General features: G+C 47.4%; 1 protein-coding gene across 3 annotated transcripts in view; it reads left to right on the top strand.

The window, feature by feature from the left end:
* Nucleotides 1-768: 768 nt before the first annotated feature.
* podxl (podocalyxin-like) overlaps nt 769-27,481 on the top strand; it is an 84,564-nt gene continuing 57,851 nt past the window's right edge. For all 3 annotated transcript variants that reach the window (XM_078419529.1, XM_078419530.1, XM_078419527.1), the window contains exon 1: nt 769-1,068. In XM_078419529.1, coding sequence (XP_078275655.1) covers nt 1,038-1,068 — 31 coding nt within the window. In that variant the 5' untranslated portion in view covers nt 769-1,037. The remainder of the gene's footprint in view (nt 1,069-27,481) is intronic.

Raw genomic sequence — 27,481 nt, 5'->3', positions numbered from 1 at the left:
CGCCCAACATTGGGAACATTGTTTTCCTGCATCTAGCTTGTCCAGTCCTTTTATAATTTTTTTAAATGTTTCCATAAGATCCCCTCTCATCCTTCTTAAACTCCAGTGTTCTGCCCCTTCTCCCCACAATTAACACCCCTCCCCCGATTGTTCCTGGGATGGCAGGACTTTCATATGAAGAAAGACTGGATAGACTGGGCTTGTACTCGCTGGAATTTAGAAGACTGAGGGGGGATCTTATTGAAACATATAAAATTCTTAAGGGGTTGGAGAGGCTAGATGCGGGAAGATTGTTCCCGATGTTGGGGGAGTCCAGAACCAGGGGTCACAGCTTAAGGATAAGGGGGAAGTCTTTTAGGACCGAGATGAGAAAACATTTCTTCACACAGAGAGTGGTGAGTCTGTGGAATTCTCTGCCACAGAAGGTAGTTGAGGCCAGTTCATTTGGCTATATTTAAGAGGGAGTTAGATGTGGCCCTTGTGGCTAAAGGGATCAGGGGGTATGGAGAGAAGGCAGGTACAGGTTACTGAGCTGGATGATCAGCCATGATCATATTGAATGGCGGTGCGTACAGGCTCGAAGGGCCGAATGGCCTACTCCTGCACCTATTTTTTTATGTTTCTATGATTGCTCAATGAACAAAGTCGATTGCATTGCGTTGCTGCAGTGCCTGTGGGTGGCAGGGATAGGGGGGGGGGGGGTTGTCCCTTTAAGGAGGAGGCTACACGCTGGAGATGTCTTTGTGTTGCAAGTGGGAGCTGGAGCTATTGTTATTCCTGTTGTAGCCGCGGCGTGAGCATCAGTGAAGAAAGAGGCAGAGGCAGAAACGCTGGGGGACTCTTTAACACTCGCCACCCTCGGGGGAGGGAGTACAACAAGGACCAGAGAAAGCAGCATTGGCTGGAGAAAGCAACTCCCGGCAAATCTACAGAACAAAAAAATCCCAAGTAGAGAGAAGATTTCACTTGAATGAGCGAATCCAGAGGTTTGCAATATCAGCCTTAAAAAGTCAATTCAACTTCGCCAGTTGGTAAAGATGAGGTTGCTGATTCTCCTGTGTTTTCTGGGTGAGTGTGGGGACATTTAATTTCATGTTTCCAGGGGTTTGTGGTCGGTTTAAGATAAAGAAGTGTAACCAGCGTTAGCCAGCCACACTGCACAGTAAGTTGTTGTTACAGTTATTCACAAAAAGCTGGAGTAACTCAGCAGGTCAGGCAGCATCTCAGGAGAGAAGGGATGAATGAATGAATGAATGAATGGGTGACGTTTCTGGGTCGAGACCCTTCTTCAGGCTGATGTCTTGTACTAGTTATTGTTGCAACTCACATTCTGTGAACTAATGTGGTGGAAACTGACCAGACCACCTACGCAGGCAGGCTGTGTGAACGGTGTTTGCTATCAAAAGGTCGCTGGAAAATAACCTTAACAGCAGGCAAACGAACGCAAAATCGCACAACGAGGGGTTAAAACGTTTTGCTGTGTGTGTGTGTGGGGGGACCGGGGTAAAGTACCAGCCTAAGGTTGGTGGAACAACACAGAGGTGTCTATGTTACACAAGGACTTGCTGCTTCTGACTGCAATGTTGTAACTTTGGACAGTCTAACTTGTGGATATATCACCATGGAGTCACAGAGCCTTCAGCCCAACTTGCCCACTCAGACCAACATGTCCCATCTGCACGACTAGTCCCACCGACCCTCAGCCCAAGTTCCTCCAAACCTGTCCTATCCACGTACCTGTCCAAATTGCTTCTTAAACGTCGTAATAGTAGCCTCAAACTACCTTCTCCGACAGCTGGTTCCATACAACCCCCACCATCCTTTGTGCAAAAAAAAACATTGCCCTCCTCTGGTTCCAATTAAATCTTCCCCAATCACCTTAAACCCATATCCTCTGGCTCTCAATTCCCCTACTCTGGGCAAGAGACTCTGTGAATCTCCCCCAGATCTATTCCTCTCACGATTTTGAGATCACCCCTCATCCTCCTGTGCTCCGAGGAATAAAGTCCCAGGTGAACTTTAGTTCATCTTGGCATCATGTTGGGCAAAGACATTGTGGGCTGAAGGGCCTGTTCCTGTGCTGCACTGTTCAGTGTTTAGTTTAGTTTAGTTTGTAGATACAGCGTGGAAACAGGCCCTTCGGCCCACTAAGTCCATGCCGACCAGCAATCTCGGCACACCAACACTATCCTACACAAACTAGGAACGATTTACAATGATACCCTCACCATTATACAACTTCACCCTCAATATTGATGGTTTCCCAGTATCCACCTCCCCTCACATCCGGAATCTTGGAATCATCCTTGATCAAACCCTCTCCTTCGACAAACACATCAAACACATCACCAAGACAGCCTTCTTCCACCTCAAAAACATCGCCCGTCTCCGTCCGTCCCTCTCCTCCACAGCTGCTGAAACCCTCATCCACGCCTTCATCACCTCCCGTCTGGACTACTGTAACAGCCTCCTCTATGGTTCACCCTCAAAAATCATCAACAAACTCCAACACATCCAGAACTCCGCCGCCCGTCTACTCACCCACTCCCCGATCCGTGACCATATCACCCCCGTCCTTTACAAACTCCACTGGCTCCCCATCCCCCAGAGAATCCAGTACAAAATCCTCCTCATGACCTACAAAGCCCTCCATAACCTGGCCCCATCCTACCTGACTGACCTCCTCCACAGACACACTCCCGCCTGCACCCTCCGCTCTGCTGCTGCTAACCTCCTGTCGTCCCCCCCCCCCCCCCCCCCCCCCCCATCCGGACCAAACTCAGATCCTGGGGGGACAGAGCTTTCTCCATCGCTGCTCCCACCCTCTGGAACTCACTACCCCAAACCGTCAGAGACTCCTCCTCACTCACCACATTCAAAACATCACTGAAGTCTCACCTGTTCAGCACTGCCTTCAACCACTGACCGTTACCTCACCTTCTTTTTCCTTTTCTCTTCGTTTACTCATTTATCTATTTATTTTCTTTTATGTTTTAGTAAACCCTGTAAAGCGTCTTTGAGTGTTAGAAAAGCGCTATATAAATGTAATGCATTATTATTATTATTATTATTATTATACCAAGCCAATTAACTTGGAGTGTGGGAGGAAACCGGAGCACCTGGAGAAAAGGACCTGGACCTAGGTCACGGGGAGAACGTGTAAACTCCGTATAGACAGCACCCCTTGTCGGGATCGAACCCGGGTCCCTGGCGCTGTGAGGCAGCAACTCTACCGCTGCGCCACAGTGCTGCCTGTTTAAATGTAGTTGTCTCAGAGTCTCCTCTACACTGGCCCCTTGCCAGCCATTTGTTGGCGGGACTGGTCCTCACAGTAGGGGGGGATGCCATCTATCTGGAGCCTTGCCCAAGGTGGTTGATGCCAACTGCACATTCCCTTGGCACAAGGCAGCCTGTACGTGACACCTTTCTAATTGCTGCCTGGCAGCCCTGTGTAATTATTGGGCGTATTCACCCTTCTCCTCCCTCCTCAATAGTCATTAACTCTAGTCAGGCCATTTCCTGAAAACCTCATTATAAACCGCCTCACTGCGCCAGAGGTCCAGGTTCGATCCTGACCTCGGGCGCTGTCCGTGCGGAGTTTGCACGTTCTCCACGTGACCGCGTGGGTTTTCTCCGGGTGCTCCAGTTTCTTCTCGCACCTCAGGGACATGCAGGTTTGTAGGTTAATTGGCTCCTGCAAGTTGTCCCGTTGTGTGTAGGGATTTGGATGAGAAAGTGGGATTACATGGAACTAGTGTGGACACAAAATGCTGGGGTAACTCAGCGGGTCAGGCAGCATCTCAGGAGAGAAGGAATGAATGGGTGACGTTTCGGGTCGAGACCCTTCTTCAGAAGGAGTCCGAAGATGGGTCTCGACCCAAAACATCACACATTCCTTCTCTCCTGAGATGCTGCCTGACCCGCTGAGTTACTCCAGCATTTTGTGCCTACCTTCGATTTAGACAATAGACAATAGACAATAGACAATAGGTGCAGGAGTAGGCCATTCAGCCCTTCGAGCCAGCACCGCCATTCAATGCGATCATGGCTGATCACTCTCAATCAGTACCCCTTTAAACCAGCTTCTGCAGTTATTTCCCTATGGAACTAGTGTGAGTGGGTGATTGATGGTCGGCGTGCTCCATCGGCCAAAGGGACCAGTTCCATGCTGTATCTTTCAATCAATGGCTTCCCCTTGTCAGTGCCTTCCTCGCCCCACCTCTCCCCCCATAAAACAATATTTCTACAGTCAAAGAGCCCCTCTCCCCCTTTGCCATCTGTCCAACACCTTTTCTTAACGTTGAAGTTTCAAAAAAAGCAAAATAGCATCTTTATCATTTATTCATCGATGTGAACATCTATAAGAGTCCTGGTCATTAGCCAGCACTGCATTATCCCCTGATTGAGGATGTTGCATGGGTGACATGGGTGACGTTTCGGGTCGAGACCCTTCTTCAGTCTGAAGAAGGGTCTCGACCCGAAACGTCACCCATTCATTCCTTCTCTCCCGAGATGCTGCCTGACCTGCTGAGTTACTCCAGCGTTTTGTGAATAAATACCCATAGTTGTATAATAGTTTCTTTTGGTATATTTGTTCATATTGTATTCTGGTGGCGGGTTCTCTTTCGTTTTATTGTATTGTAAATATTGTTTTTAAATAATCGAATACATTTTTTTGATAATAGTAATTTTTTTGAAAAAAGAGGTGACTTCTCTGGTAATATCTCAGAGGTTAGCCATCCGCGGCATCTCGGATTGTAAATGATAGTAAATGACTCCTGAGAGAATTTACTGTCCATGGTCGGGAGGCTTATGCAGCGACCTACATCTGGAATATGTCAGGAAGATTACCACACCGCAGGCTGCCCGATCAGCACAACTCCTCCCTTTGAACAAAACATCAACTCATGCCAGTCTGGCGGATGGCAATGTATAAACAAGCAGTTCCACTTAATCCCAGGGGTTTCTAAACAAAACCTCTTGTTGTGAATTCTTTTTTGACAAAGTTTACGTTTTGTGAAACAACTGATTGTCAAAGTTCAGCTTTGGTTTAGTTTAATGGTACATAAGGTCATAGCTGATAGGAGTGGAATTAGGCCATTCGGCCCATCAAGCCCTACTCCGCCATTCAATCATGGCTCATCTATCTCTCCCTCCACAGTTTAAGAATAAGGGGTAGGCCATTTAGAACGGAGATGAGGAAAAACTTTTTCAGTCCGAGAGTTGTAAATCTGTGGGATTCTCTGCCTCAGAAGGTAGTGGAGGCCAATTCTCTGAATGCATTCAAGAGAGAGCTAGATAGAGCTCTTAAGGATAGCAGAGTCAGGGGGTATGGGGAGAAGGCAGGAACGGGGTGCTGTTTGAGAATGATCAGCCATGATCACATTGAATGGCGGTGCTGGCTCGAAGGGCCGAATGGCCTACTCCTACACCTATTGTCCAAACCCCATTCTCCTGCCTTCTCCCCATCACCTCTGACACCTGTACTAATCTATCTATCTCTGCCTTAAAAATATCCACTGACATGGCAAAGAATTCCACAGATTCACCACCCTCTGACGAAAGAAATTTCTCCTCGTCTCCTTCCTAACAGCAGAGAAATGAGCCCTTCTGCCCAAGAGTCCACACCGACCATCGATCATCCGTTCACACTAGTTCTGTTGTCCCACTTTCTCATCCATTCCCAACGCGTTGGGAGCATTTTACAGAGGGGAAATTAACCTGCACGTCTCTGGGATGTGGGAGAAAACCTGGAGCACTTGCTGGAAACCCACACGGTCTCAGGGAGAACGTACAAACTCCGTGCGGACAGCACCCAAGGTGTGGATCGATCCTGGGTCTCTGGCGCTGTGAGGCAACGGATCTGCCAGCTACATCTGTGCCAGCCATAAAACTGTAATGTGGGTTGGTACAGCTAATAGAACTACTTTCTCGCAGCTCTAGTGACCCCTGTTCGATCCCAGCCTCTGGTGATGATTGCGTGGAATTTGCATGTTCACTCTGTGTGAGTTGCCCTGGAAACTCTGGTTTTCTCCCACACAGAGTCACAGAGACATCCAGTGTGGAAACAGGCCCTTCGGCCCAACTTGCCCGCACTGACCAACTTGTCCCATCCTGCCTGCTCTTGGCCCGTATCCCTCCAAACTTGTCCTATCCATGTACCTGTCTAAATGTTTCTTCTACATTGCGATAGTTCCTGCCTCAGCTACCTCCTCTGGCAGCTCGTTCCGTACACCCACCACCCTTTGTGTTGATAAAGTTATCCCTCAGATTCCTATTAATTCCTACTCCCTTCACCTTGAACCCACATCCCAAAGATGTGCTGGGTAATTGGCATCTGCAAAATTGCTCCTCGTGTGCTGTGAGTGGGAGAATGTGGGAGGGGGATTGCGGAGAGTCGAAAAACATGGTTAAAATGTGAAGTTATTCATATCAGTAAGAAAAATAGAATGGGAGGAAAGGGGTATGGGGAGAAGGCAGGCACGGGTTACTGATTGTGGACGATCAGCCATGATCACAATGAATGGTGGTGCTGGCTCGAAGAGCCAAATGGCCTCCTCCTGCACCTATTTTCTATGTTTAAATGGGTGCTTCATGGTCAATACCCTCTTGACTCTATTGTCATTGAGAAGGGACTCTCATTGCCTGCAGATCTCAAGTAGCCCACAGAAGTAGTCCTTGACAATATTTTTCACTGTACCTTGGTATATGTGACCATAATAATAACCCTACACCTAAATAATGTCCTCCCATTCTATTTTTCGTACTGATATGAATAACTTCACGTTTAACCATGTCATACTAAATCTGCCATCTCCGGCCCACCACGTCCGTGCCAACAATCGAGTACACGGTGGCGCAGCGGTAGAGTTGCCGCCTTACAGCGCCAGAGACCCGGGTTCAATCCTGACCACGGGTGCTGTCTGTATGGAGTTTGTACGTTCTCCCCGTGACCTGTGTGGGTTTGCCCCAGGATTTCTGATTTCCTCCCACACTCCAAAGACGAACAGGTTTGTAGGTTAATTGGGTTAGGTACAAATGTAAATTGTCCCTAGTGTGTGTGTGAGATAGTGTTACTGTGCGGGGATCGCTGGACTCGGTGGGCCGAAGGGCCTACTTCTGCGCTGTATCTCTAAACTAAACTACGGTAAACCCTCGTTTTAATGGACCTCTTTATAATGGATATCGGTTGTACTGATGGCCTGCTGATGCCAACCGTGCGTCTTACCACCTCCCCGGGCCAGCCCCGGTTGCCCATGCCACCGCTAACCCTTACCTGCACTCCAGCCACCCGCGGGAAACGACCATGACTCCGTCGATCCTCGCCTCAGCGGGCCAGGGCCGACTGCTCACCTGGATTCCAGGCCCAGTTCTGGACCGAGGGTCTGGAGAAGAGTCTGGACCCGAAGAGTCACCTATTCATGTTCTCCAGAGATGCTGCCTGACCCGCTGAGTTACTCCAGCACTTTGTGGCCTTTTGTGTAGAAACATAGAAAATAGGTGCAGGAGTAGGCCATTCGGCCTTTCGAGCCTGCACCGCCATTCAATATGATCATGGCTGATCATCCAACTCAGTATCCTGTACCTGCCTTCTCTCCATACCCCCTGATCCCTTTAGCCACAAGGGCCACATCTAACTCCCTCTTAAATATAGCCAATGAACTGGCCTCAACTACCTTCTGTGGCAGAGAATTCCACATGTATTAGCCAGCAACTGCTTGTTTGTTTCCATTACTGATAATACTTTACTCGAGATTAATAGATACTATTTCCCCCCCCCCCCTCCCTGAGGTCCATTATAACGATGGTTTACCATAACCATTTATAGTTATTCCATTTAGTTTGGAGATATAGCGCGGAAACAGGCCCTTCGGCCCACCGAGTCTGCACTGATCAGCAATCCCCACACATTAACAACGAGGACAATTTTCAATTATACCAAGCCAATTAGCCGACAAACCTGTACGTCTTTGGAATGTGGGCGAAAACCGAAGGTCTCAGTGAAAACCCACGCGGGTCACGGGGAGAACGTACAAACTCCGTACGGACTGCACCCGTAGTCGGGATGGAACCCGGGTCTCTGGTGCTGCAAATCAGTAGCTCTACCTCTACGCCACCATGCCACCCTAACACTTGGTCATTTGACTCTGCGTTGCTGATTCAATGTCATGGGGAAATGTCATGGTACTGTCTACCATGTCGATTTGCCCGCTCACCCAACTTGTCCAAATGTGTATATAACTGTATGACTGTTCCTCCTTTTCTCGTAACTAAAGCGTTCCATCCCAGGCAATATCCTGGTGAACTTCCCCTGCACCCTCTCCAACGCAATTCCATTCTTCCTGTTCTGTGGTGACTAGAACTGTACACAATACTCTGCCTGTGGCTTGGTCAGGTAATCTATGCCCTGAACAAAGAAGGCAAGCAAAGTGTGCTCACACTAACACTAATTTCCTTTCAACTCCTTTTCACTGATCGATGGGACATTTCGGAAGCTATTTGTGTTCTCTGTTTGGAGATACAGCACGGAAACAGGCCCTTCGGCCCACCGAGTCTGCGCCGACCAGCGATCCCTCCACACAATATCCTGCACACGCTAGGGACAATTGCTCCAGCATTTTGTTTCTATCTTTGAAGCACTTCCCTCTGGAAGGCGACTCCGGACTGTCAAAGCAGCCACAGCCAGACATAAAAACAGCTTTTTTTTCCACGAGTGGTAGTTCTACTCAATAACCAAAGTCTGTAGTCTCTTTTTTGCTCTGGTTTATTTTCACCCACATGTTTAGACCGTAATGTTGTATCCTTGTTGTTTTGACGTGTTTATGCTTAATTGTTAACTGTATGTTTGTGTTGTCATTTGTGAGCGGAGCACCAAGGCACATTCCTTGTATATGCACATACTTGGCCAATAAACTTATTCATCTTTAACATAACTTCATGGGCCTTGGGCCATGCAAGGTGCTGCACATGTCGAGGCTTTTTCCAATTTACAGAATCTAAGCCCAACTAAATTCTACGGAGGCACATGGAACTGCAGACGCGGTCTGAAGAAGGGTCCTAATCTGAAACTTCGCCTGTCCTTCCCCACCACAGATGCTGCCTGACCTGTTGACTTCCTCAAGCACTTTGTGTTGAATCTGTAGGCTTGTTGCTAGTTCTTTGATGAAAACCCATAAACCGCTGCTTATTAGAAACATAGAAACATAGAAAATAGGTGCAGGAGTAGGCCATTCGGCCCTTTGAGCCTGCATCGCCATTTAATATGATCATGACTGATCATTCAAGACATTCGCATGTTGGTTTGTAACCAACCCTTTGTAACACAAATATAAAACATAAAGTAAGCTAACGAGAAACGGTAACGAGAAATGCAAAAAAAAATACTGCCTTGTATAATCATGCAGTAGAATCCCGCTGTGGTTTTCAAACAATTATGTTTATTTCATAAAATAATTCATTATAAAATAAATATATTATTAAGAAATATTAATTAGTATAAATTATAATTTATTATAATTACATAATATTTTTGTATATAGTCTTAAGCATACTTATACTTGTTCAGGTACAAAACACTTGTATGCATTACTTGTACGTTCTCCTTGTGACCGCGTGGGTTTTCTCCGGGTGCTCCGGTTTCCTCCCACACTCCAAAGACGTACAGGTTTGTAGCTTAATTGGCTTCAGCAAAAATTGTCAATTGTCCCTTGTGTGTAGGATAGTGCTAGTGTTTGGGGGAATGTGTAGGAAAAAGACTGCAGATGCTGGTATAAATCGAAGGTAGACAAAAAATGCTGGAGCAACTCAGCGGGTCAGGCAGCATCTCTGGAGAGAAGGAATGGGTGACGTTTCGGGTCGAGTCTTGAAATGCACCCTTTCCTTCTCTCCAGAGATGCTGCCTGACCCGCTGAGTTACTCCAGCAACTTTTGTCGCCAATGTACGGGGGAAGATCGCTGGTTGACGTGGACTCGGTGGGCCGAAGGGCCTGTTTCCGCATAAGATCAATAAGTGCAAAGGGTCAAAGGATTCAGCCATGCGGCCAAAGCACATGCAAAATGCTCATGCACAAAACCCCTGACTTTCATATGTGAAACCGTGCAGTATTAATGTATAAACCAGCACATAGTGTTGATTGATAACGGGCATGTGATGAAAAGTTTTGGAAAGAAAACTGCAGATGCTAGTTTAAATCGAAGGTAGGCACAAAATGTTGGAGTAACTCAGCGGGTCGGGCAGCATCTCTGGAGAGAAGGAATGGGTGACGTTTCGGGTCGAGAAGGTTCTCGAGTCTGAAGAAGGGTGTCGACCCGAAACGTCACCCATGCTGCCTGACTCGCTGAGTTACTCTGGCGCTTTGTGTCTATCTGTGATGAAAAGTTTCATTATTTCAGCAGACCAAGAGAAAAGCTTGATACATTGGCTGAAGGGTCCTCTGCCTCAATTCTTCCTGCAGCGCCTCGTGACGATTTCGTCCACCCATTGTATAGTTAATTTCAATCAACACAGTAAAAGGCCGACATGCAAGGGCACACCAATGCTGAATTGAAACAAAAAGTGGGAATGAGACAAAGACAAACGGGGGACAAGTTAGGCGTTTGAGTGAAACCAATCTGATAACTACTCACGATTAATAAAAGCTGCTCGGCTAAAAAGTACTCCTACGAAAACTGAGGAGATTCAGGATCGTGGGTCTGGCCTCAGTTGTTATTCTGTGATTTCCTTCACTCTCCTGCAAGTGCCTTCTGTGAACTGTGCAAGTGACACTTAATTAAAAGACGTGTAGGCGGTGGAAAGCTAATCCAAAGTAAATATTTGATCTACCAGCCGATGCGAGTCAATTTTGCAGCAGTTCTGTCGTCTCAGATGATTGAGGATTCGGTTTGCGGCGCGGTGGCGCAGCGGTAGAGTTGCTGCCTCACAGCGTCCGTGACCTGGGTTCGATCCTGACCACGGGTGCTGGCTGTGCGGAGTTTGTACGTTCTCCCCGTGGCCTGCGTGGGTTTCCTCTGGGTGCTCCGGTTTCCTCCCGCACTCCAAAGATGTACGGGTTTGGAGGTTAATTGGCTTCAGTAAAAAATTGTGAATTGCCCCTAATGTTTGTAGGATAGTGTTAGTGTACGGGGACCTCTGGACAGCGCGGACTTGGTGGGCAGAAGGACCTGTTTCCATGCTGTATCGCGAATGTTTAAAGTATAAAGTCACTCCCTAGAGACTCGAGCACAAACATCTAGACTAACAGAATTAAGGGACGTCCTTTTAGGAAGGAAATGAGCAGAAATTTCTTTGGTCAGAAGGTGGTGAATCTGTGGAATTGTTTGGCACAGACGGCTGTGGAGGTCAAGTCAGTGGATATTTTTAAGGCAGAGATAGATAGATTCTTGATTAGTATGGGTGTCAGAGGTTGTGGGGAGAAGGCAGGAGAATGGGGTTAGGAGGCAGAGATAGATCAGCCATGATAGAATGGCAGAGTAGACTTGATGGGCCGAATGGCTTAATTCTACTCCTATTCCTTCTGACCTTGTGACATCTGACTGCAAGCCTAAGGCTGCCTCGGTTAGATGTCACAAGGTCAGAAGGAATAGGAGTAGAATTAAGCCATTCGGCCCATCGAGGAGACCTTTGGATGCAACATTAAAGTGAGGTCCATCTGGACTCGGAGATGGATGAAGGAGATCCTGAAAATGCACAGGGGAGCCATCCCCTTCAATGGAAACAATCACACAGAAGCTCCACTGAGAATTCAGCCTGGATTACATGCTTAAGGCATTGGAACGAGGTGCGAATGCACAAACTGCTAACTCGCCCTCCACCGAGCATACTGCAGGGTCAGGCCAGGATTGGAAAGTGGTTGGTGCTGTGATAACAATATCAGGCAGCGCTGAATTTTGGCCGAATGCAGAATTGCTTTTTACACAGAGCACAAACACAACTGGGATTTCAGGGACAATTGTAGCGCGTCGAGGAGATTCCAAATTGACTCGCAAGTCCAGAATCAGGGGTCACAGCTTAAGGATAAGGGGGAAGTCTTTTAGGACCGAGATGAGAAAACATTTCTTCACACAGAGAGTGGTGAGTCTGTGGAATTCTCTGCCACAGAAGGTAGTTGAGGCTAGTTCATTGGCTATATTTAAGAGGGAGTTAGATGTGGCCCTTGTGGCTAAAGGGATCAGGGGGTATGGAGAGAAGGCAGGTACAGGTTACTGAGCTGGATGATCAGCCATGGTCATATTGAATGGTGGTGCAGGCTCGAAGGGCCGAATGGCCTACTCCTGCACCTAGTTTCTATGTTTCTATGTGTCCCTCTCCCCTGACTCTCAGACTGAAGAAGGGTCTCGACCTGAAACGTCGCCCATTCCTTTTTCTCCCGAGATGCTGCCTGTCCCGCTGAGTTACTCCAGCACTTTGTGCGGTTCCTTCCTGCACAGATATGGATTCTGAGCAGGAGCCATATGGCCTGGGGAAAGCAGGCATCTGAAAATAGTACATGGCAGAGTGATGCGGAGGATCTGTCCGTGTTCAATGTATGTCTTTGAAGTTGGGGTGGGGTTTGGCACACAGGGCAAGATAACAATAAAAGATATTTTTCTACTTGCTATTTGTAGAAAAATTAAAACCAGACCTTTAATGTCCCCTCTGCAAATTCAGAGGAGAGGATATTGAAGATCAAAGCGTTTCCTGCAGTGTGTCCTGCCTAAGGATGTACATGACTGTTGGATGTCCTGGGTAAGGTTCATGCAACTGCAGTCGGCCTTGGACGTGTGAAAATAAAACGTTATGAGATGGGATGTGCTCAACTCCAGAGGCTCCTGGCCGAGGATGTACCTGACCACGGGATGTCCCAGGGGTAGGCATGCAGTATCTGCTGGACGTTCTTCTATAGTATGTGTCCATCCCCTAGAGAAGAGGATGAGAGACGTTGTCTATCCATGTCCTCCAGCGATCGTAAGATCATGTGATAGGAGCAGAGTTAGACCATTCGGCCCACCAAGGATACTCCGCCATTCAATCATGGCTGATCCACCTCTCCCTCCTAACCCCATTCTCCTGCCTTCTACCCTAATGCTGCCTGACCCGCTGAGTTACTCCAACACTTTGTGTTCTATGCAGATTCCAGCAGCTGCAGTTCCCGATGTTTCCAGTAAATGCGATCTGTCCATCTTTGCTCGAGTTTACTTTAGAGATACGGCCTGGAAAGAGGCCCTTCGGCCCACCGAGTCCACGTCGCCCAATGACCACTTGCACTCTAGTTCTATCCCACACACAAGGGAAAAGTTACAGAAGCCAATTAACCTACAAACCTGCATGTCTTTGGAGTGTGGGAGGAAACCGGAGCGCCCGGAGAAAGGCCGCGCAGGTCACGGGACGAACGTACAAACTACGGACAAACGGCACCCGTAGTCAGGAGCGAACCCGGTTCTCTGGCGCTGTAAGGCAACAACACTACGCTGCAACGCCCTTGAACGATTGCTTTGAATCTTATAAAGTTTCCTACGTTTTGATGTGTAAGAAAATAACTGCAGATGCTGGTACAAATCGAAGGTATTTATTTCACAAAATGCTGGAGTAACTCAGCAGGTCAGGCAGCATCTCAGGAGAGAAGGAATGGGTGACGTTTCGGGTCGAGACCCTTTAAGGGTTTTGATGTTGTCAGTTGTACTAATTATGATTTTAATAATTCCAGTAAGTTTTATGTTGCTCCTGAACTGAAATTAAACCTCAATCTGGCAGCTTGTAAGATAGGACAGCAACCTATGAATTATAGTGGCAGAAGGAAAAGAATGTTCCAGAATTCATATATTTCCCTTTTTTTTTTCTTGGGAGGTGGCGGGGAACAAGTGGAAACAATAGATTTCCTTTGCAGGGAATTGAACTGTTTTCCTTTCTGTGTTGATCTGGGCGAAAATTCAAAAAAGATTCCCCCCCCCCCCAGTATCAAACATGCAACCCTTTTATATTCTGTTCAAGTGGACAGCGCAGTGATTAATGAAACAGCGTCTCTTGCGAAATACAAAGTATTTCCATGATCAAAGTTATTGCTCCGCTTTTTGTGGGATTGTTGTCCGGAATTTCTGGACCCCGTTATCAACATGTGCAAAGAATAATCCTCCATTGTTTCTTGTTGTCAGGATATGGGAGAGGCCTTAATACCCCTGTTGACTGCCCAACCCCAATGGTAATAGAAGGCACCAGCAGCCGACTGCAACGGCGTGCGTTTTGGGTTCGTGCGTAGGCCACAACATGGAAGGGTGGGTGATCCTCCCTCCGTGAAGTGCATCGACCGATCAGTTTTGACATGTTTGTGGAGGGAATGGCAGATGCTGGTTTAAACACAAAAAGCCAGAGTAACCCGGCATTTCTGGGGAATGGCAGCACGTCTGGGGAAAAGGAATAGGTGACGTTTCGGGTCGAGACCCTTCTTCAGACTGAGAGTCAGGGGGAAAGGTTAATGAGGGATATAGACGGGTGATTTGGAGAGAGAGATATAGAACAAACGATTAAAAGACATGCAAAAAAGTGACGATGATAAAGGAAACAGGCCATTGTTAGCTGCGGGCTAGGTGAAAACGAGTTGCAGGCAATGAGACTCAACAAGACTGCTTTAAAATAGTACAAAGATTTGGGTGGGGGAAGGATAGAGAGAGAGAGAGAGAGAGAGAGACAGTGGATGCAAGGGTTACTTGAAGTTAGAGAAGTCAATATTCATGCCGAATATAGCCACATAAAGCTGGAGTAACTCAGCGGGACAGGCAGCATCTCTGGAGAGAAGGAATGGGTGACGTTTTGGGTCGAGACCCTTCTTCAGACTGGTTGTAAGCTGCCCAAGCGCAATATGAGGTGCGGTTCCTCCAATTTACATTAGGCCTCACTCTGACAGTGGAGGAGGCCCAGGACAGAAAGGTCAGTGTGGGAATGGGAAGTGGAATTAGTGTTTGGCAACCGGGAGATCAGCTTGGTTTAGCTCTTGTGCCCATCTGATGTCTCTTCTGGTTAACTGCCTTCAGCTCGTAAGCTACCAAATTTTGAATTTGTATCTGAAGGGTCCCGACCCAAATTGTCGCCTGTCAATTCCCTCCATAAAGGTTGAAACAAGGAACTGCAGATGCTGGTTTACCACAGAAAGACTCAAAATGCTGGAGCGACTGAGCAGGCCAGGCAGTATCTCTGGAGAAAAGGAATAGATGACGTTTCGGGTTGAGACCCTTCTTCGGTCTGAAGAAAACCCACCACGCAGGTCACGGGGAGAACGTACAAACTCTGTAACAATAATAGTAATAATAATTTTATTTGTCATATGTAGGTTGGCACAGGGTCAACGGTACAATGAAATGTATTTGACAAGACAACGGGTCACCTCAGCAGTAATATTCCAATGATAAATAAGATTAAAATGGCATTAGTAAGGTAAAAAGACAATATTAGAAATAATCAACATATATGATGTGAAATGTGTTTATGAGTTCAGAAGCCTGATGGTAGAAACTGTTCCTAAGTCTGGTGGTACGTGCAGCCATACTCCTGTAACGTCTGCCTGACGGTAACAAGGAGAACAGCCTGTGTGCTGGGTGGCTGTGGTCCTTGATGATGCTGCGTGCCTTCCGCAGGCACCGCCGGTAGAAGATGTCCTGAATGGCCGGGAGACAGTTGCCAGTGATGCGCTGTGCCATCTTCACCACTCTCTGTAGTGATTTGTGGCTGTGGGCAGAACAGTTCCCGTGCCAGACTGTAATGCAGCCCGCCAGCAGCTGGCTCTCGATGGTGCATCTGTAGAAGTTTGTGAGGATGCTGGCGTTCATGCCAAACTTCCTCAGTCTTCTCAGGAAAAAGAGCCGCTGGCAGGCCTTCTTTGTTATTGTGTCCGTGTGCAGTGTCCAGGAAAGGCCCTCAGTGATGTGCACACCGAGGAACTTAAAGCTGCTGATCCTTTCAACCTCAGCATCACCGATGTGGATGGGGAGGTGTCCACTCCCCCGCTGTCTCCTGTAGTCCACGATCATCACTTTAGTTTTGCTGACATTGAGAGAGAGGTTGTTTGTCCTGGCACCAGTGTTTAGTGCCTTTACCTCCTCTCTGTAGGCCATCTCATTGTTGTCTGTGATGAGGCCCAAGATGGTCGTGTCGTCAGCCAACTTTAGGATGATGTTTGAGCCGTGCTTAGCAGTACAGTCGTGCGTGAACAGGGAGTACAGGAGAGGACTGAGCACACAGCCCTGTGGTGTGCCTGTGTTGAGGATCAGTGAGGAAGAGGCGTGGCTGCCAATTCTCACCACCTGGGGCCTGCCCGTCAGGAAATCGAATATCCATCCGCAGATGGAGGTCTCCAGTCCAAGATCAAGGAGCTTGGGGACGAGTTTTGAGGGAATAATAGTGTTGAATGCCGAGCTGTAGTCAATAAAGAGCATTCTCACATATGTACAAGCAGCACCCGTGGTCAGGATCGAACCTGGGTCTCTGGCGCTGTAAGATAACAGCTCTACCACTGCAAATGGTCGCTTATCTTCATGATTCATGAGTACTTGAACTCTAGTCAACATTCCTCTTCAATCCACCACCTTTGCTCTTTTAAGTGGCCTCTCCCATGGGTTGCCCACCCACCCCCCCCCCCCCCCCCCCCCCTCCTCCTCCATCAAACCTGGGGGGGTTCCAGTCCTCATTAGTCATTGTTTCTTCAAGAGTTTAATTGCCAGTAAATTACAAATTGGCTCTTGGAAACAAAATCTATTCTTTTAAAGTAGCCAAAAGTCACAAACGCTACAGTTAAATCACTTAATTTCTCCGATCCAATTAGCTAACTAATGGTTCGGGTTGTTAATGTGTCATTATTACTTGCGATCTATAATTGTTCGTTCTTTGTTCAACCGTGCTACAGAAACTGCCTTCTCTGGAACAGAACGAGTATTGTGGCTTGTATTTCCCATATGTTGGCCAAAAAAACCAGGTATTTCTTCCATTTGAGAACGTTGAACTGTACGGCACAGGAGCAGGCCCTTCGGCACACACTGCTTGTGCCGAATATAACGCCAATTTAAACTGATCTCATCTGCCTGTACATGACCCATAATCCCACTATTCCTTGCACTTCCATGAGCCTATCCAAAAGCCACTATCGTATTGGCCTCCACCATAGGGTTGCCAACTGTCCCATATTAGCCAGGACATCCTGTTTATTGGGCTAAATTGGTTTGTCCCGTGAGGGATCGCCCTTGTCCCGCACTGGGCCCGGGACCGCTGTAGGCCTGGACACTGTAGTCCCGGACACTGTAGGCCCGGGGGCGGCTGTAGGCCTGGAAACTGTAGTCCCGGGCACTATAGGCCCGGGGGCCGCTGTAGGCCTGGACACTGTAGTCCCGGACACTGTAGGCCCGGGGGCCGCTGTAGGCCTGGACACTGTAGTCCTGGGGGCCACTGCAGGCCCGGACAGTGTAGGCCCGGGCACCGCCTAACGCAGGTTGCGTAGCAACCCGCCTCCCGGCCCGGGCGGCCGCCATTGGTAGAGCAGGAGCACGTGGCCACTGGCTGGGTGAGGTCAGGTGGGCGCAGAGCGGTGACGTCGTCTTTTGTCCCTTATTTGGGAGTGAGAAAGTTGGCAACCCTACTCCACCACCAACCCTGGCAATGTATTCCAGGCCCCCACCACGTTCTGTGTTTTAAAAAAAAATAAAACCTAACCCCACACATCACCATTAAACGTTCCCCCTTTTACCTAATCACTTTCCCCTCTAGTTTTGGACAATTACACCCTGGGGGGCAAAGAAGGTTCTGTCTCCCCTACCTCTCATACTTTCTTGTTAAGGAGTGGTGTTTGGGAATCCACGAGGCAGGTTGTTGGCATCTCAACCAGTCATAAATCCAGTTGTAAATTCCCGTGATAGATGGAGATTGGTTTTACAAACACGTTTGCTGAGATTCAATATGCGTGCACAGCCGCACGCAAGTACACAAAGTCATCTACAACTTAATGGTGGACACAGTGGTGCAGTGGTAGAGGTTGCTCTCCAGTGCCGGAGACCCGGGTTCAATTCTGACTCCTTTTACGGTGTTTGTTCCACCTTCCCTGTGACCGCACGTTTGTGCTCCAGTTTCCTCCGACACTCCTAAGACGTTCAGGTTTGTAGGCTGATTGGCCTCGGTAAAAATTGTAAATTGTCCCCGGTGTGTAGGGTAGTGCTAGTGTGCAGGGATCGCTAGCCAGCGCGGACTCGGTGGGCTGAAGGGCCTGTCTCCACGTTGTATCTCTCAACTAAACTAACGCGAAATCTCTCTTAAACGTATTCATTTGCTACAGAGAGATGGAAAAAGCTAACTAGACTCCTAAAATACTGCAACCTTCCTTGTATCCGACAAGCAAATCCAGTCGCACAAACTAACCTTCTGGAAGGATATGGGTGTGACTGAATTAGAAATACACATTGAACGAGCAATTGAAGTGGATTTGGACCTCGCCCAGTGTGTCACAGAGTCACGGAAGCAGGACCTATAACCTAACTTGTCCATGACGACCAAGATGCTTCATCTAAGTTAGTCCCATTTGCCTGCGTCTAGCCCATATCCCTCTGAACCTTAGAGTGATTCACCTGCCCTTTCTGAACCCATCCGTTTATTACTTCATTCATCTCAATGAATTGATAGTCAGGGTCATTCCATTCATGGTAAGCCATTTTCTCTGGCATTATCACCGCATCAGAAGGGCGTACCTTTAGCAAGGAGATAAGAAGGAATTTCTTCAGTCAGAGGGCGGTGAATCTGTGGGATTCATTGCCACAGAAGGCTGTGGAGGCCAAGTCAGTGGATATTTTTAAGGTGGAGATTGACAGATTCCTAGTTAACACGGGAGGTATTTATTCACAAAATGCTGGAGTAACTCAGCAGGTCAGGCAGCATCTCAGGAGAGAAGGAATGGGTGACGTTTTGGGTCGAGACCCTTCTTGAAGGGTCTCGACCCAAAACGTCACCCATTCCTTCTCTCCTGAGATGCTGCCTGACCTGCTGAGTTACTCCAGCATTTTGTGAATAAATACCTTCGATTTGTACCAGCATCTGCAGTTATTGTCTTATACTTAGTTAACACGGGTGTCAGGGGTTGTGGGGAGAAGGCAGGAGAATGGGGTTGAGAGGGAGAGATGGATCAGCCGTGATTGAATGGCGGAGTAGACTTGATGAACCGAATGGCCTTACTCTGCTCTGAGAACTAAAAAAAATTATTTCCAATAAATTGACATAGTTATTCAGTACCGCATTCCACATGAACATAAGACACAGGAGCATCTGGTGCTTTGTACCTTCTCTGCCATTCATCAGATTGTGCCAAATGTTCTACCTTGGCCTCATCTCCTGGACTATCCCCATATCCCCTGGTTCCTTTAATATCTAGAGATTTGATCTTCGTTTTAAATTAACTCACTAAAAATACTCGCCAGCCTTCCAGGGTAGAGAATTCCAGAGACTTACACACCAAATATTTTCGGTTTCGATCCTGACTACGGGTGCTGTCTGTACGGAGTTTGTACATTCTCCCCGTGACCTGCGTGGGTTTTCTCCGAAAATCGAAATATTCGGTTTCCTCCCACACTCCAAAGACGCACAGGTATGTAGGTTAATTGGCTTGGTATAAATGTGAAAAAATGTCCTTGGTGTGTTGTGTGCAAGATAGTGTTAATTTGTGGGGATTGCTGGTCGGCACGGACCCGGTGGGCCGAAGGGCCTGTTTCCAGTCCGTATCTCCAAACTGAACGTCGCCGTTGGAATTAGGAAGGGATGTCGAGATCTTATGAGAGGAATGAATTGAGAAAAAGCCTCGACGGAACCCATCCTCACACCGGATCGTGTGAGTGAGGGTAGCCTTTGACTCTGGGACTTTCTCCTCTCGCACACCCAAGCAGCCTCTTGATAACTACTCTCTAGGTCTATGAAAGAAAATGGAATACTTAGTCAAAGGAGTGGAGGGCCAGACCCAACTGAAAATGGTCTCATCTTTCTGGTCTGATCTCTTCAATATCCTCTTTCTCCTCGTGTTTCCCATTCTGTAGCCTCTTCCAAACCCTCAACCTTCTGCATCCCTCCTGTGCATCTCCAGTTTCCATGACTCCACCATTGACAACTGCATCCATGACTGCCTGGACCCTCGGTGTTGCCTCAACGTCTCCCTCTCTCTCCCATTAAAACGCTCCTTAAGTTCTACCTCTTTGGCCAAACCTTTGTCACAACGTCCTGATATCCCTAAGTGTTTTTACCCCTTGACAATTCTTTGCTCTGAAGATGCTCCTGCAAAGTGTCTTGGGATGTTGTTGCTCTGCTTGAGATCCTAAATAAATGCAAGATCAGAAATGACCTTGGTTACGTTAGTTGTGTGGAAATGGGCAGTTCTGGGCAAAGCCATTTCTTTAGTTTTCTTTTTAGAGAGATGCAGTGCGGAACAGGCCCTTCGGCCCACCGAGCCCACACCGACCAGCGATCCCCACATACTAACACCACCCTGCACACACTAGGGGGATTGTTTACATTTACACCAAGCCAATTAACCTGCAAACCTGTACGTCTTTGGAGTGTGGGAGGAAACCGAAGATCTCGGAGAAAACCCACGCAGGTCACGGGGATGAACGTACAAATTCCGCACAGGCAGCACCTGTAGTCGGGATCGAACCCGGGTCTCTGGTGCCATAGGCCAGCAACTCTACCGCTGCGCCACCGTGCCACTCTAGTGTTGATGTAATTGTAGCTGAAAGCAAAGGAATAGTGAGTTGCTACAGTATGATTACACACATATATATATATATATATAGTATGTGTATATTCAAAGAGGTCAATTGTAGATCATACATAATTGAAAGGTTTTCTGTGGCTGGTGAAGAGAATGTTTGAATTCCTTTGGGCTTTCGGATGAAGGGCCGCTGAGGCCCACAACAGGAAGTGCATCGGATGCAGGAAATGACTTCATTCAGTCCACTCACTTTCTTGATGCCGAACAATTTAATCATCAGATCATAAGCGATAGGGGTAGAACGAGGCCATCGAATCTACTCCGCCATTCAATCGTGGCTGATCTATCTCTCCCTCCTAACCCCATTCTCTTGCCTTCACCCCATAACCTCTGACACCCGATGCATGGATGGGCGCACTCAAGCGACAGAATTGGACGCAGTTAACGCCAGCGGGAATGAACATGGCGAGTTGCAAATGCAACCTCCAATAGATATCGGGCCTTATATTTGCAAGGGCATTTTAGAGTCACAGAGAGATACAGTGTGGAAACAGACCCTTTGGCCCAACTTGCCCACACTGGCCAACATGTCCCATCTATACTGGTCCCACCTGCCTGCATTTGGCCCATATCCATCTAAACCTGTCCTATCCATGTACCTGTCTAAATGTTTCTTAAACATTGTGATAGTCCCTGCTTCAACTACCTCCTCGGGCAGCTCGTTCCATATACCCACCACCGTTTTTCTGTGAAAAGGTTACCTCTCAGGTTCCTATTAAATCTTTCCCCTCCTCACCTTATACCTATGTCCTCTGGTTCTCGATTTCCCCTACTATGGGCAAGAGGCTCGGCGACTATACCCAATCTAGTCCTTTTCTATAATTTCCTCTTCCTCTTATCTTTCATCTTAACCCACTATTTAAAACGTTGCAGTTGTATGAGATGTTGGTGAGGCCACATTGTATCACAAAATGCTGGAGTAACTCAGCAGGTCAGGCAGCATCTAGGAGAGAAGGAATGGGTGACGTTTTGGATCGAGACCCTTCTTCAGACTGAAGTGTTGTGTTCAGTTCTGGGCACCGTGTTATAGGAAAGATGTTGTCAAACTGGAAAGAGTGCAGAGAAGATTTACGAGGATGTTGCCAGGACTAGAGGGTCTGAGCCATAGGAAGAGGTTGAGCAGGCTGGTACTCTATTCCTTGGAGCACAGGAGGATGAGGGGTGATCTTATAGAGGTGTAAAGATCATGAGAGGAATAGATCGGGTAGATGCACAGAATCTCTTGCCCAGGGTAGGTGAATCGAGGTGCAGAGGACATAGGTTCAAGGTGAAGGGGAAAAGATTTAATAGGAAATCTGAGGGGGTAACTTTTTCACACAAAGGGTTGTGGGTGCATGGAACAAACTGCCAGAGGAGGTAGTTGAGGCTGGGACTATCCCAACATTTAAGAAGCAGTTGGACAGGTACATGAATAGGACAGATGTTGGCCGGTGTGGGCAAGTTGGGCCAAAGGGTCTATTTCCACACTGTATCACTCTATGACTCTAAAAGGTCCTTGCAAATATAAGGCTCAGTATTCATTGAACATTGAATTTGAAACTCTCTTCCCCTTCAGGCCACCCGTTCGAGAGGAGAGCAGCTTGATTCTTACTTTTCACGATTGCCTGCGCTGGCCCTTGTGGGAACAGTTCTTCCCTCTCGAAGCTGTCAAAATTGTTTATGGCTTCGAGTAGGTCTGTGTACTCCACTCGAACCTTCCCTGGAATGCTCTCTAGTTTTAGATGGGCACTGCAGTACGAGAAAGCTGGAGAACAAGTTGGGTTTATCAGAATGTCAAGGAGGCTCTTAGCGAAAGGCCAGTCAAGAGTGTGTAATTGTCAATGAATAGAGACACAAAAAGCTGGAGTGACTCTCAGCGGCACAGGCAGCATCTCTGGGGAGAAGGAATGGGTGACGTTTCGGGTCGAGACCCTTCTCCAGACCCGACATTCCACCCACCAGCAACTGGACAATGCCAGTCCATGCCCGCTGCCTGAAAGTGTAATATTCATAGATAACATTCAAGAAACAATAGTAGTTCAAAGAAAGGCAGAGGTCCTGAGTGAAACAAAGACACCCCTTTGAATTAGTCATTCAACAGTTGCAGCAGACAGTCTCAGTCAAATTGACTGATGGATTAAAAGCTGATGGGATTGAGAAGGAAAAAAATCGAATGAATAAACGTTGGCGTCTGGTTGTACATTGTAACAGTGTGTTGATGTTGGACTCTCCTCCCACATTTGGTGGGATTGATGTCGATGAAAATGCAAAGCTCGGCACGGTGGCGCAGTGGTAGAGTTACTGCCTCACAGCGCCAGAGATCCGGGTTCAATCCCGACTGCATGTGCCATCTCTACGGAGTTTGTACATGCTCCCCGTGACCTGCGTGGATTTTCTCTGGCTGCTTGCGTTTCCTGCCACACTGCGGGTTTGTGGGTTAATTGGCTTGGTATAAGTGTAAATTGTCTCTAGTGCGTGTAGGACAGTGTTAGTGTGGTGTGGGGGGTCGCTGGTCGGCACGGACTCGTGGGCCGAGGGGCTTGTTTCCGCGCTGTATCTCTAAACAAAATTAACCCTATTTGCTACTCGATCTTGTATTTAGTACATTCAAACAATGACCTTCGACTCCAAGGCACTTGTGTCAGCTTGACAATAAGGTGGAATGAGGGACTGTACACAAACAAGAATGAGGGCAAGAAATAGTTTGCCTGCTTTTGGAGGGAGAAGTTCACGTCTCCTTCAAAAAGGGCGTGCAGCGTAGGTTTACTAGGTTAATTCCCAGAATGGCGGGACTGTCATATGTTGAAAGACTGGAGCGACTAGGCTTGTATACACTGGAATTTAGAAGGATGAGAGGGGACCTTATCGAAACGTATAACACGTGGGACACGTTAGAGGCAGGAAACATGTTCCCAATGTTGGGGGAGTCCAGAACCAGGGGCCACAGTTTGAGAATAAGGGGTAGGCCATTTAGAACAGAGATGAGGAAAAACTTTTTCAGTCAGAGAATTGTGAATCTGTGGAATTCTCTGCCTCAGAGGGCAGTGGAGGCCAATTCTCTGAATACATTCAAGAGAGAGCTAGATAGAGCTCTTAAGGGTAGCGGAGTCAGGGGGTATGGGGAGAAAGCGGGAACGGGGTACTGATTGAGAATGATCAGCCATGATCACATTGAATGGCGGTGCTGGCTCGAAGGGCCGAATGGCCTACTCCTGCACCTATTGTCTATTGTTTATTGTCTATAAAAATATGTGGGGCAAATGGTTCATTTATATCCTAGATCTCCCAGTTACCAACCATTTTAACTCCCTTCCCATTCCCATACTGATCTTTCTGTCCTGGGCTTCCTCCACTGTCGGAGTGAAGCTATGCACAAACTGGAGAACCAACACTTCATACAGTAGAAACATATAACATATAACATATAACATATAACAACTACAGCATGGAAACAGGCCTGTCCGGCCCTACCAGTCCACGCCGACCATTCTCCCTGACCTAGTCTCATCTACCTGCACTCAGACCATAACCCTCCAATCCCCTCCTATCCATATACCTATCCAATTTACTCTTAAATAAAACCCACTCCGTGATTCCTCCTGCCCTCTGGCTCTTTGTCCTTTCATTCATTTGTTTCTTTGCACCTTTTCATACCTCTCGTTTCCCTCTCCCCTGACTCTCAGTCTGACGAAGGGTCTCGACCCGAAACGTCACCTATTCCTTTTCTCCAGAGATGCTGCCTGGCCCGCTGAATTACTCTAGCGTTTTGTGTATATCTACCCGTGGTCAGGATTGAACTCCGGTCTCTGCCGCTGCAAGGCAGCAACTCTACCGCTGTGCCACACTTCACCCCCATGCTATGCAAAAATGGTTCCGAAAAAAATAATTAAAGTCACTCCTCCACTAATTTTGCATGAATACTTTCCAGATTCTGGTGCGAAGAGTGGTTTTAATTGCCTTTTCACTCATTCAATAGGACTCTGGCTTCACTTGAAGCAACACTCAGGGTCTGCCTTATCTGTGTCATGCTCTCCAGTCCCAAGGTAAATGAAAAGATTGAAAGGAGACTCTATCAGAAGCACAAGGTTTCCCATTGACCTTCACAACACTGACTGCACATCAGTAGCTGCAAAGCCTCTTGCAACATCCCAGAGTCACAAAAGGTCATAGAGGTTTATAAATAATCCTGCTCATCCCCCGGCAACAGCAAACATTGGATTGCCTGGAATGTAACTCCAGAAGATGTTTTGGTAAATAAGGATAAGATGACATTTTGAATCGATTCCATTTGACATTTCTACACTAAGCAAGAGTCTTGCACAGGATAGAGATAATCCACCCTCTGGTCCATTAGGTTACTCCTCGTCTTGGACAGATTCCGCCCAGTCACGTTGGTTGCATGAACTGCTATAGAGAGTTGGTCCTGACTTTACAAGCTATCGGAGGCAAGCACTCCACTGAAGACAGCGAGGTCCCTTTTCAGTTGATTTCTCGGCACATTGTAAAGTAGATGTCAAACAGGATTAATGCCGCCAGCACTCTGTAGATGAAAGATCACTCTGTAGATGCCTGACCCGCTGAGTTACACCAGCATTTTGTGTCTACCTTCGATTTAAACCAGCATCTGCAGTTTTTGTTCCTACCCCATTTCTACATTTGGATATGTAAAAATTACATAGAATAGTAAATGAATGAATCATCAAGAATTGTTGTAATGCGTGCTGTTTTACTGTAAGATAACAGGATATGTAAATCCAATAAGGAGACAATAGACAATCGGTGCAGGAGTAGGCCATTCGGCCCTTCGAGCCAGCACCGCCATTCAATGTGATCATGGCTGACCATTCTCAATCAGTACCCCGTTCCTGCCTTCTCCCCTTACCCCCTGACTCCGCTATCCTTCAGAGCTCTATCTAGCTCTCTCTTGAATGCATTCAGAGAATTGGCCTCCACTGCCTTCTGAGGCAGAGAATTCCACAGATTTACAACTCTCTGACTGAAAAAGTTTTTCCTCATCTCCGTTCTACATTGCCTACCCCTTATTCTTAAACTGTGGCCCCTGGTTCTGGACTCCCCCAACATTGGGAACATGTTTCCTGCCTCTAACGTATCCAACCCCTTAATAATCATATCATATCATCATATCATATATATACAGCGCGGAAACAGGCCTTTTCGGCCCACCAAGTCCGCGCCGCCCAGCGATCCCCGTACATTAACACTATCCTACACACACTAGGGACAATTTTTACATTTACCCAGTCAATTAACCTACATACCTGTACGTCTTTGGAGTGTGGCAGGAAACCGAAGATCTCGGAGAAAACCCACGCAGGTCACGGGGAGAACGTACAAACTCCTTACAGTGCAGCACCCGTAGTCAGGATCGAACCTGAGTCTCCGGCGCTGCATTCCCTGTAAAGCAGCAACTCTACCGCTGCGCTACCGTGCCGCCCTTATAATCTTATATGTTTCGATAAGACCCCCTCTCATCCTTCTAAATCCCAGTGTATACAAGCCTAGTCGCTCCAGTCTTTCAACATACGATAGTCCCGCCATTCCGGGAATTAACCTAGTGAACCTACGCTGCACGCCCTCAATAGCAAGCATATCCTTCCTCAAATTTGGAGACCAAAACTGCACACAGTACTCCAGGTGCGGTCTCACTAGGGCCCTATACAACTGCAGAAGGACCTCTTTGCTCTTATACTCAACACCTCTTGTTATGAAGGCCAACATTCCATGTTAACACCCACTTACAGCCTGACTGCAAAAGACTGGGACCTTATCCACTATCCACGAACGAATGACTGACGATGGCGTCCCCTGTTTCACCCCGGTGGTGGAGATTTTCTTATAAGTTACGTAAACACGGCAAAAAAAGGCTGATTTAGGCACTCGATCGTGAAAAAGGCATTATCTTGCTGAAATCATCAAAAAAGGCATGAAATGGCATTTATGGCAAAATCCTGGCTCTAATCGTCACCAAGTGGCTGTACCTAGTGGGGTATTTATGATGTGTAGCGACTGTGGGAATGGGCCAATTTGTGTACAGCACACTCACATTATTTAATCGTAATGACCAGCATGTCATCTGCTTTATTAACATTGTATCAGTGAATAATGAAAGGCTTGGGTAGGGTGGATGTGGAGAGGATGTTTCCACTAGCGGGAGAGTCTAGGACCAGAGGTCACAGCCTCGGAATTAAAGGGCGTTCCTTTAGGAAGGAGATGAGAAAGGATTTCTTTAGTCAGAGGGTGGTGAATCTGTGGAATTCTTTGCCGCAGAGGGCTGTGGAGGCCAAGTCATTGGATATTTTTAAAGCAGAGATAGAGAGATTCTTGATTAGTGCGGGTGTCAACGGTTATGGGGAGAAGGCAGGAGAATGGGGTTGGGAGGGAGAGATAGATCAGCCATGATTGAATGGCGGATTTGCCGAATGGCCTGATTCTGCTTGTAATACTTATGAATAATTATTGGCCTGGGCTTGGTAAAACTCCCTAGTTTCTGTTTAAAAGATACGGTGCTGAATCTTTTCTGTTCCCCTGAGAGGGCGACCCAGGATTTCAATTTAACGTCTCTCCCCCTGAGTTCCATTTCTCGCTTTATTGTTTTTGCTTAAAGGCATTTAATTGCAAGAGGACCTGACAATAAATGATTAAGAGAGAAGACTCTGTGCTCCTCAGACATGAGCAGACTCGTAAAATTGGAGTGACAATCCCACAGGCATCCTTCAGTTGGGTGA

This window comes from Rhinoraja longicauda, chromosome 23 (assembly GCF_053455715.1).
Source record: "Rhinoraja longicauda isolate Sanriku21f chromosome 23, sRhiLon1.1, whole genome shotgun sequence".
NCBI lineage: Eukaryota > Metazoa > Chordata > Chondrichthyes > Rajiformes > Arhynchobatidae > Rhinoraja > Rhinoraja longicauda.
This window is presented reverse-complemented; position numbering and strand designations above follow the sequence as displayed.